Here is an 11,311-nt window from a genome sequence, read left to right as displayed (position 1 = left end):
CCCGAGGTGGGAAGCACAGCACAGGGCCCTGAGCAGTGCGGTTTGCTCCTGAGCGAGCCTTTCTGCAGGGCAGCAGGGAGGAGAGATGGAAAGGGCACAGGGAATTCCTCTTTGCCGTGGCACAGCAGCTCAGCCCGTCTGAATCTTCTGTATGTTAATTTAGCACATCTCGTCAGTAGTGTCTGCAAATAATGCAGCAAATAATGCAGCAGGCACACCGGGGGTTCAGGTTAGGGCTGGGCACGGCTCTGGGGTTCAGGTTGGGACTGGGCACGGCTCTGGCACATCTCGTCAGTAGTGTCTGCAAATAATGCAGCAAATAATGCAGCAGGCACACCGGGGGTTCAGGTTAGGGCTGGGCACGGCTCTGGGGTTCAGGCTGGGACCGGGCACGGCTCTGGGGTTCAGGCTGGCAGGCCGAGCACGGCTCTGGGTTCAGGCTGGAGACTGGGAACGGCTCGGGGGCTCAGGTTGGGGCCAAGGATGGCTCTGGGGTTCAGGTTAGGGCTGGGCACGGCTCTGGGGTTCAGGTTGGGACTGGGCACGGCTCTGGGTTCAGGCTGGAGACTGGGAACGGCTCTGGGGTTCAAGTTAGGGCTTGGCACGGCTCTGGGGTTCAGGCTGGCAGGCCGAGCACGGCTCTGGGTTCAGGCAGGGGACTGAGCACAGCTGGGCCGAGCACGGTTCTGGGGCTCAGGCTGAGGCTGGGCACGGCTCGGGGTTCAGCCTGGGGCCGGGCACAGCTCGGGGTTCAGACTGGGGCCGGGCACGGCTCGGGGCTCAGCCTGGGGCCGGGCACAGCTCGGGGTTCACCGCCGCCACTCCGCTGCCTCCCGGCCCTGCCTGCCCGGGCCGCTGACGGCCGGCACCGCCGCAGCCTCGCAGCCGCCACTGAGCATGCTCGGCTCCCGCACATCCGCCGGCGGCCGAGCGGGGGGAGCGGAGCCGGTGCCGGCGGGCTCGGCCCGCGCAGGAGGCGGCGGCGGGGCCGCCATGAACCGCGGCGGGGCGGGGGCGGCGCCCGCCTTCCCCGGCCCCGTGCAGTGTAAGTGCTGCGCCATGCGCGCTCCGGGGCCCGCGCCGCGCCAGCGCGGGGGAGTCGGGGCCTGCCCGGGCCCCGAAACCTGAGTAGCGCATGAAACGGGCGGGAGCGGAGCCCGGGAACCTGGCTGGGGGGCGGGGGGGGGAACCCGGGAATCTGCGTGAGCGCCGCGGGGCCGGGCGGGGGTCCCTGGTCCCGGGTGATGGTCTGTGCATCCCGGACGGTGGTCCGTGGCTCTCGGGCATGGATGCTCCATGGGCAGTGCTCCGTGGATCCTGGGGGATTGCCCACGTGGATTGTCCACGCTCCATGGGCGCTGGGTGGTGATGTCCGTGTGTCCCGGGTACTGATCCGTGGTCACTGCAATGTGTCCGTGTGTCCCGGGTACTGATCCGTGGTCACTGGGTGCTGTCCGTGTGTCCTGGGCAGCGCTCGCTGGGTGCTGTCTGTGTGTCCCGGGCAGTGTTCCGTGGTCACTGGGTGCTGTCCGTGTGTCCTGGGCAGCGCTCGCTGGGTGCTGTCCGTGTGTCCCTGGGCACTGTCCGTGTGTCCCCGGAGGGCTCCGTGCAGCGGTGCCGCAGCCACTGGGCGATTGCCCCCGCCGGACCCCGAGCCCCCTGGAGCCGCATCCCCGCCGCCCGCGGTGCCCGCAGCTCGGGGCTCTTGGGCAGCAGGCTGTCCCTGTGCCACCCGGAGCGGTGTCACCCATCCCCGCCGCCCGGGGGTCCCGCGGTGCCCGCAGCTCGGGGCTCTTGGGCAGCAGGCTGTCCCTGTGCCACCCGGAGCGGTGTCACCCATCCCGGGCCCAGCTGACCGCGCCGTGTCCCCGCAGTCCCCGGCAGCACCACGGTGCTGGTGGAGCTGACGCCCGACATCCACATCTGCGGCATCTGCAAGCAGCAGTTCAACAACCTGGACGCCTTCGTGGGGCACAAGCAGAGCGGCTGCCAGCTCACCAGTGCCACGGCCGGCGCCACCAGCACCGTCCAGTTCGTGTCCGAGGAGACCGTGCCGAGCACACAGGCTCAGAGCACGAGCAGGACCATCGCCTCCGAGACACAAACCATCACAGGTACACAAAGCTTCGCAGGTGCACAGACCTTCACAGGTACCCCCAACCCATCACAGGTACCCCCAACCTTCACAGGCACCCAACCCTGCACAGGTACCCCCCAAACCATCACAGGTACACAAAGCTTCGCAGGTGCACAGACCATCACAGGTACCCCCAAACTTTCACAGGTACCCCCAAACGTTCACAGGTACCCAAACCTGCACAGGTATCCCCAGACCATCGCAGGTACCCCCAACCTTCACAGGCACCCAACCCTGCACAGGTACCCCCAAACCATCACAGGTACCTCCAGGCCATCACAGGGGCACAAACCTTCACAGGCACCCAAACCATCACAGGCACCTCCATGTCACCTGCCAGGTGCCAGCCCTCTGCCCCTGTGTCCCCATCATCCAGCTGAAATAACAGTTTTCACATCAGTTGTCACGTAACCAAGGAAATGAAATAGTTCTGTGCTGCCTTCTTGGGTTTATTCTAACAATAGTTGCTTAATTTGCTAATTGAGGTACAAGTTCTCTCAGAGAATTGCTCAAGTCTATTGTGTTGTGGAACTAGCTTGTGCCTATTAATTAAAAATGTCGATACTTATGAAAAATACTGAAATTACTATGCATTTTATTTTTTTAAGAGTGCTCTGGATGGAAAACACAGAATAGCTGTCAGGCACCCATCCAGACCTTTTTATGTGAGAACACTGCATTCCCTAACATTGCTCCCACAACTAATTGGCAGGAAAAATATTACTCAAAATTTCTGCCTATGTGAAGACTTGAGTGAGGTCCTGATCCTGGAGACATTTAAATAAAATTAGGATCTTGTTCCGTGTGTGAAGGTTTGCCCTTCTATATATAGTTTTGTTTTATTTTGGTGTGGGACCTTGCTAAACACCAAATTATTTGACTCTAATTTGGATAGACAGGTTAAGGCAGGGAATCTGGAAGAGCAGTGAAACAAACTGAATTCAGGGCCAACTTCCAGGAATTTTTGTATTATAATCCCTCAATTCAGTGTGGGTTTTGGGTGAGTCATTTTTCTGCTTCATATTTATTCATCTTTAAAATGAGGACAGTTCTATCCATTTGCCCTTTTGGGCTATAGTGTTGGTTAATTGATTTAAAAGCTGCTACTTTGGCTGAGATATTTTCACCTGTTATTCTTGTGAGTAACAGCTAAAAACAGTAGAGTTGAAAGAGGCTGAACTTTTTTAACAATTACAAAAATAATTTGTGTGATGCCTTTTGAAAACATTTGCCATATAAATAATGATTTTTTTTTCTCATTTGGATTATAACACAGAGTTGAAAAACAAATATATCTTTATTTGGTATTTGGAAGAGAAAAACCTTTTTCCTTTCCTCCTCCCCCAGGTAAAGAGCAACTGAGGAATAGGAATGTTGCTGGGAAAAAAACCCGAATAGAGAATTCATTAAACTAGACAATTATTAGATTTTTTTTTATCTGATTAGAGAAGTTAACGAAGTTTTTTGTGTGTTTAGTTTCTGCCCCAGAGTTTGTTTTTGAGCATGGCTACCAAACCTACCTGCCCAGCGAGAGCACGGAGCCTCCAGCTGCTGCTGTCATCTCCACACCCCCAAAAGCAAGGTCCAAGAAACCCTCCTCCTCAGTGCCCCTGAAGAAACTCAGCTGCCTGTACCCAGGTGAGATGGGGATCGTCCCCATTTTAATGTGGAGAGCTTTCCTCTGGTGGCACACAGGAGATTTGATAGCTGCAGCAGTTCTGGAGTGAGCTGCCTCTAAGGGGAAGCTTTAGAAGTTCACAGGTGGGCTGGTCACTCTTTTAAGCAGTTGTGAGTAAACAAGATGAGGAATTAACTTTCTGTTAACAGTGAATTTTAAATAAGTGTTGATTTGTTGAAAATAAACATGTCCAGAATATAGTAATGTATTTTTATTATTTTGCTAGATTTTCCTTGAATTTAATGATCTTTATCCTCCTGTTTTCAGGGTGCCAGTTCAAGACTTCCTATGGTATGAAGGATCTGGAACGTCATCGGCGAACGCACACAGGTTTGTGTTCCTATCTTTTCTTTTGGGTTGGTTTCCTCCTTTCAGCTTTTTCACAAAAGCCATTTTCCTATGAAGTAATGTCTCTATAAACAGGATGTAGACATGTCTGTACTTTCTAGCATTGTCCTGGCCTGTGCCTGAGGAACTGTCTGATGGGGACATACCCTGTCAGGCACAGCCAAACACTGGAGGTTGGTTTGAGGCACAGTTTAACTTCTTGAGTGCACACCACGTGTTTATCAGGGTGCAACGTGGTGGGACTGCACACACCTGCTTTGCTCTTTAAATTAAAGCAGTTCCATGATTTTAGCTCCCAATTTTGGAGTTGCTAAAGGGAGAAGGCTCCGAAGGCTCTGCTGTTTGTCACAGCTACGCCTGCAGCTCCTACAAACGAGTCCCTTTCCTGGTCAGTCTGTGCTTTCTGCTTTACCACACGCCCTCCCCTTGCCCAGGGCTGAGCGTGAGTGCTGCTGTTGCAGGAGACAAGCCCCACAAGTGCGAGGTGTGCAGCAAGTGCTTCAGCCGCAAGGACAAGCTGAAGATGCACATGCGCTCGCACACGGGCGTGAAGCCCTACAAGTGCAAGCACTGCGAGTACGCGGCGGCCGACAGCAGCAGCCTCAACAAGCACCAGCGCATCCACTCCAACGAGCGCCCCTTCAAGTGCCAGATCTGCCCCTACGCCAGCCGCAACTCCAGCCAGCTCACCGTGCACCTGCGCTCGCACACAGGTGGGCTTGTGCTCTCTACGGGTCACAGCTGTGATTTTAACTCATGTATAGGCGTCCAGATCCCCAAAAGGGATGATCTGAGTTCCCAATGAGTGCCCCTTCAAGTGCCAGATCTGCCCCCAAACTCCAGCCAGCTCCCTGTGCACCTGCGCTCGCACACAGGTGGGCTTGTGCTCTCTACGGGTCACAGGGTCACAGAGCTGATTTTAAGTCATGTGTAGGTGTCCAGATCCCCAAAAGCAATAATTTGAGTTCCCACTGCGCGCCCCTTCAAGTGCCAGATCTGCCCCCAAACTCCAGCCAGCTCCCCGTGCACCCATGCTCACAGACAGGTGGGGTTGTGCCCTTCTGACCTGGGCAGGTGAGCCCCGAGTGAGCACCTGGGAATGCTCATGGCTCTCTGGTATTTCCTGCAGAATTAGATTTCTGTGCCATTCAATATTCCAGTAGCTGGGAAGGGATTTTAGACTAACCTTTCTTTTGGCATTTCAGTCTGTTGCATCTCAAGCGATTGAATTATGCTAAAAGTCAAGCTTTAGTTTTGTTGCTTCTTCTATTTTTCCGAAATTTATCTTTTTTTCAAAGCTGTCATGCACACACCCAATTTTAGGAGAAAAGTAAGACTGGTATGTAGAATATATTGCTTACTGGAATTAAATTAATAATCCTCTAGAAGGTGAGTGTAATCCCCATTGCTCAGAGCGAGATCATCTTCACTTGTTGAAATAGTCACTAAACATCAGCTTCCTGTAAATTCGAGTGAAACTACTCTTAGAATTAATAATCTGTGGTCTGACACAAGTTTTTATCTAAATCCTGGCAGTGTCAGTTAGGGATGGGCAGAAACATAAAGAAATACAGAGTAGACCACTCTTTAAACAAACAGAACCAGCATTTGCTATATTCTTTTTCATATATATTGTGCTACCCTATATATGAAAATTAAGTAAATTGAAATATAAGCTGTGCCTTCATCAGCAAAGCAGATAAAAATTCAGTAGCTGAGTGTGCAGCTGAGGCTGTAAAATAAACTAGATGAACAAACAGTGCATCTTCATTAATAAAGTCTGTTTAATACAGATAGTACACCATGTATCTCAATTATTAAACAGATACATGGATTAGCACAGTAGGCCACAACTCGATTTGAAAAATATGCAGCTAAACCTATGACATATGTAGCTGGGTAAGCAAATTATGCAAAATTATACAGCTCTCACAAACTCTATGAAATATTAACTTCTAAAATAAATCAGCCATTTGCAATTTGATTATTAAAGAGGATAAATACTTCTTGAACTAAGTACACTTTCTTTTTCCTTCTTTCACCAAGAGTGTCTTAGAACATAACAACACAATTCTTCCACTTGTTCAAAATAATGCCTACCTAAAGACTTCATCCTCAGGTGAAAAATACAGAGAAGTGTATTTTTAGATTTAAGAAGGAAAAGGGAGTAGTTATTTAGTTAGGTTGCTAAGTTTGCTTTGGATTTTTTTTTAATGGCTTTAGAACAGCCTCACTGGAATTGATTAGGGATTAGCAGAGCTCCACCTTAACATGGTCATGGATATTGTGACACCAGCCTGCAGATGCAGAAAATGCAAAACAACGGGTTGAGATCTGAGCGTGTCAGAGCAGGTGAGGATCCTGTGTCACTAAATTTCTCCTGACACTGAGAACACGTTGGGCGTTCAGGACGTGGCAGCTGTAGGGGCTTCATCCCAGCAGTGGCTCCCGGTGTCCCCTGCGTAACCCGTGCCTTCCTTTGGCAGGAGATGCCCCTTTCCAGTGCCAGGTGTGCCCCGCCAAGTTCAAGATCAACTCGGACCTGAAGCGGCACCTGCGGGTGCACTCGGGGGAGAAGCCCTACAAGTGCGAGTTCTGCGAGGTGCGCTGCGCCATGAAGGGCAACCTGAAATCCCACGTGCGCATCAAGCACAGCATGGAGAACACCCTCAAGTGCCCCGAGTGCGACTTCCAGTGCGGCAACAAGACCAGCCTGAGGCACCACATCCGCAGCCACCAGCCCGAGCAGCCCGTCAAGTGCTCCGAGTGCAGCTACTCGTGCTCCAGCAAGGCGGCCCTCAAGGTGCACGAGCGCATCCACGGCAAGGAGCGCCCCTTCAAGTGTGACTTCTGCAGCTTCGACACCAAGCAGCGCAGCAACCTCACCACCCACGTCCGCAAGGCCCACGGCGACAAGGCCAAGGGCAGGAAGCACTCGCTGGACAAGAAGGAAGGAGAGAGGCCGAAGCAGGGCGGCTCCAGGCAGGTTGCCAAGCTGGACGCCAAGAAGGCCTTTAAGTGTGACCTGTGTGACGCGTCCTTCGTGCGGGAGGATTCTCTGCGCAGCCACAAGAAGCAGCACAGCCTGTACAACGGCTCCAAGGGCAGCGAGCTGGCCGTGCTGCAGCTCCAGATGGATCCCAGCCGCCAGCCCAGCGCCCCCATCACCGTCAGTCACCTCCAGGTGCCGCTTCAGGCCGCTCAGGTGGCCCCGTACAACGAGGGCAGAGTCAAGATCATCGTGGGCCACCAGGTGCCTCAGGCCAACAGCATCGTGCAGGCCGCCTCTGTGAACGTGGTGCCCCCGGGGCTGCTGGGCACGGGGCAGGAGGAGGTGCTGGGCAGCGGCCGCCTGCAGCTGCTGGGCCAGGTCAGCGTGCTGGCCCCGGCCCCGGCCGCGGGGGACGCGGGGCCGGTGGCGGAGCCGGCCGTGCTGCTGACCACCCAGGAGCAGGGCGAGGGCAGCGCCCTGCACCAGGCCCTGCTCCCCGGGGCTGCCCCCGGGCACGAGCCCCCCGCCAGCCAGGCCTTCATCGCCAGCTCCGGCATCAGCTGCTCCGACCTGGAGGGGCTCAACGCCCTCATCCAGGAGGGGGCCACGGAGGTGACCGTGGTCAGCGACAGCGGGCAGAGCATCACCGTGTCCACGGCTGCTCCTCCTCCCCCCATCTTCTCGTCCTCCTCCCACACTGAGGGCCCCAAGCAGAGCTATTCCATCATCCAGAGCGGGGCTCACACGGCGCTGCTGTGTCCCGCAGACTCCATCCCCGATTAGGGGCTGCTGTGGACACAGGGGCTGCTCTGGGCACAGGGGCTGCTCAGGACACAGGGGCTGCTCTGGGCACAGGGGCTGCTCTGGGCACAGGGGCTGCTCAGGACAGAGGGGCTGCTCTGGGCACAGGGGCTGCTCAGGACACAGGAGCTGCTCTGGGCACAGGGGCTGCTCTGGACACAGGGGCTGCTCTGGGCACAGGGGCTGCTCTGGGCACAGGGGCTGCTCTGGACACACGGGCTGCTCTGGGCACTGCTCTCTCCTGGAGCACTGCTGAGCCTGCCAGGAACGCACAGCACACAACTGAACTCAGGATTTGTCCTCCAGAGCCAAATACCTTCCACACTGTGTTTGTCTGTACACTGAAGCATCCTGTGTGTGGGGAGGAGGAGGTGTTTGTATTTCTGTGCCTCTGCTGCAGTCAGAGGCCCTGCTCCTTGGAAAGCAGCTGTTGCCAGTGTCCCCAAGCAGTGACACCCCCAGTCTGGCTCCTGCCCTGTGCTGCCTGAAGAGGAGATCCTCCCCTTGTGCTGAATTACCTCCACAGCAGCCTTGTTTGATGCACACATGAAAAGACAATGACCTGAGAAGTTTGCTGGACTGAGGTCTCTCAGTTGTGTGCTCTGTGTGCATTCCCTGCTCTGGCTGGGCTCTGGGGAGCCCCACTGCTGGCTCTGCTCCAGCCCAGGTGAAGTGTGAGGGGCTGCTCCCTAGTATCTGTACAAATCAGTAGCACCTGGTGCTTGAAATGCTCCTGCAGAGAGCAGGTGATTGTTTTCAGAAAGTAAAAGAATGTTGTCCCTCTCTCAGTAGTAACTAACTCTGTTAGCATCAACACAAATCGTCTCCGGCATGGTGATGGCTGTCAGAGGTGCCTGTGAGTTAAAGAGCAAAACAACTGGAAATATATTTTTTACAAACACTACTTAACCTTCTGTTTTTATTTTGATGCTGCCTGTTGGGAGTTGCATGGGTGGTAAAGGTGTATTACACTTTGGGTCTCGTTTTCACGTTAAAGGAAAATATTGAATTTCATTTAATTTCTTTTTAAATCTTCTAATCCAAGGTTTTTTCACTCCAGCAGAAATTCAGGTTGGATCACAAGGAGATTTAATTATTATTATAATTTATTATTATAATTATTATATATTTATATATCATTTTATTAAATTATTAACTATAATTTATTTATTAATTTATGGATATAATTAAATTAATCCATTTATGAAGTAAATATTCTTACTAAATAATTAATTATTTCTTATTTATTTATTTATCGAATTGATTATGGACATTTCTCTGATGAAAGAATTCCAGGCTGTATTTTGAACTATGCAATTGTCCGTGCAAAGGTACCACGGATGAAAGCAGCGAGTTTGCCCATCCCCGGCGGTGGAGGTGAGCTCTGCAGGCAGGCTTTCCTCAGCTCCCAGTGTTCCGAGTCATCCATAGGTGGTGCCAGAGGCCCAGGGAAGCCCTGGAGTGTGCTCTGGCTCCTGGATGATATTTCCTCTTTAACACTTCTCTACAAAAACATTTCCAAATTCAGCTTTTTAAGACGTCACCAAAAGCTCAGCTGTAAAAATCTCACTTAAGCAGATAAAAAGAAATGCCCAAAGTTTTCTGCAAGAAGCAGATCTGTGTCCAAAACTTACCTCCCAACTGCTGTTAAATTGATAATATTTTGCTCCCTGGTAACGAATGTCACCCTGTTCATTGTCCCCAGCTGCAGGACTGGCACTACAGGAATGCTAAACCCCAGGGATTTTGGAAAGCTGTGGTTTGTGCACTTCAGCTGTGCTTGGCCCTGGCCAGGAGCCTCCCCTGCAGTCCAGAGTCACCCTGAAGGTGGCACAGCTCTGTTATCTGCACTGCAGCTGCTCAGAAAGCGCAGAGAACCTGCCCAAGGAGGAAACCAGTAGGTTTGTCATATTGTAGAGACTCACCTTGGTGCTGGGCCTCAGAGATAAACAGGAAAGATAAGGAAATGGTGTGAGTGAATAGGCAGAGCTTAGTGCTGCTGCTCCAGCCTGCTTTGCCTGATTGCATCATGTGAACAAGCTAGAGACTTCTTCATCCAGCCTGACAAAAACCAGCTGAGAACCGAGGCTGACACGGGGGCAATTTCTTTTCAATTTTCTCTCCAATATTCTGGCTTGATTTCTGTGTATGACAGTAATGGTCTGTGTGTTTTGGAGCTGGCAGGAGCAGATTGTTTTAATCTCTGATGTTCACTTAATACATTCTTCATGTTATCAGCAGAACCGTCCCAGGAGGGAGCCTGGTAATTCAGAACAAGTGTCTCCTGTAGAGCTCTCCTGCTCCTGAGCACATGGTAAATGAATCCTATCCCTCCCTCCCAGAGTTCTGCCATGGCCTCAGAGCTCTGGAGCAGGCTGGCTCTCTCCAGGACCAAATATTGGGATGGAGTTTTGTTCCTGCTGCCTGGAGATCCCCAAGTTCCCCTGGTAAGTGCTGGGCCTAGGAGCAGAGCTCAGTGTTCCAGTGCTGCTCACCCAGCACAGCCCTGGCTCCAGAGGGAAGGGAAAATCTGGATATCCCACCCAGCACAGCCCTGGCCCCAGAGGGAAGTGTAAATTTGGATATCCCACCCAGCACAGCCCTGGCTCTTAGAGGGAAGGGAGAATCTGGATATCCCACCCAGCACAGCCCTGGCTGCAGAGGGAAGTGTAAATCTGGATATCCCACCCAGCACAGCCCTGGCCCCAGAGGGAAGTGTAAATTTGGATATCCCACCCAGCACAGCCCTGGCAGGCTCTGCTCTCTGCACAGGTTTTCCCCAGGTTGCCCGTGGGCTCCCAGGTGTGAGTTTATGGTGTGTCACAGCCTCCCTCCTCTCTGGGGATGAACTTCTGCCTGCTCAGAGATCTGAGGTTAAACTGGGCAGGCAGAGGTGTAAAGCCTGTGTGCATTTCCAATAAACCAACCCCAGCTCTTGGGCCTTCCCAGCCCTCTGGGGTTTGTTGCTGTTCCTGACGCTGCTTTTTAAAGCCAGACCCGGTTCCACAGGAGCTGATCCTCCAGCAGACCTGCTGAAATGTGCTTTTCTCCTGTGCTTTTGTGAGGAAGGAATACACAACAGGAAAAAAAAAGCTGAAGAAAAATGTGTTTGGACACATTTAACTGTGTTTTGGGGAGGCTGGTTCTGACAGGCCCAGCTCAGTGTTCCCAGTGGGGTTTGAACAGTACCGGATTGAACCTTATCCCTGGTGCTGTATCTTTTAGGTGGTTTTGATAAAAACTTTAACTGTTATTTGCATCAAAATGGGAGATTCCTGCTCCAAACCAGCCTCAGGTGTCCCATGCACAGGAGGATTCCTGGATATGCCCAGGAAGCACTCCTGGGGGAGTGGAT

General features: G+C 52.8%; 1 protein-coding gene across 1 annotated transcript; it reads left to right on the top strand.

The window, feature by feature from the left end:
- The first annotated feature begins 840 nt into the window (after nucleotides 1-840).
- Nucleotides 841-8,046, top strand: ZFP64 (ZFP64 zinc finger protein). The gene is made up of 6 exons (XM_041417802.1): nucleotides 841-1,045; nucleotides 1,875-2,114; nucleotides 3,614-3,775; nucleotides 4,083-4,145; nucleotides 4,625-4,876; nucleotides 6,650-8,046. Exons 1-6 carry the CDS (start codon nucleotides 898-900, stop codon nucleotides 7,936-7,938), a joined length of 2,154 nt encoding a protein of 717 aa, XP_041273736.1. The 5' UTR covers nucleotides 841-897; the 3' UTR covers nucleotides 7,939-8,046.
- Nucleotides 8,047-11,311: the final 3,265 nt, after the last annotated feature.

This window comes from Onychostruthus taczanowskii, unplaced genomic scaffold (assembly GCF_017590055.1).
Source record: "Onychostruthus taczanowskii isolate IOZ18803 unplaced genomic scaffold, ASM1759005v1 scaffold57, whole genome shotgun sequence".
Classification (NCBI taxonomy): domain Eukaryota; kingdom Metazoa; phylum Chordata; class Aves; order Passeriformes; family Passeridae; genus Onychostruthus; species Onychostruthus taczanowskii.
The sequence above is the reverse complement of the archived record's forward strand: the minus strand, read 5'-3'. Positions and strand labels throughout refer to the sequence as shown.

Bases quoted from the DNA above. Each gene is read 5' to 3' on its own strand.
- ZFP64 (XM_041417802.1), top strand. From the start codon at position 898: ATGCTCGGCTCCCGCACATCCGCCGGCGGCCGAGCGGGGGGAGCGGAG. The intron at 2,115-3,613 runs GTACACAAAGCT...TTGTGTGTTTAG, and splicing joins CGAGACACAAACCATCACAG to TTTCTGCCCCAGAGTTTGTT. The intron at 3,776-4,082 runs GTGAGATGGGGA...TCCTGTTTTCAG, and splicing joins ACTCAGCTGCCTGTACCCAG to GGTGCCAGTTCAAGACTTCC.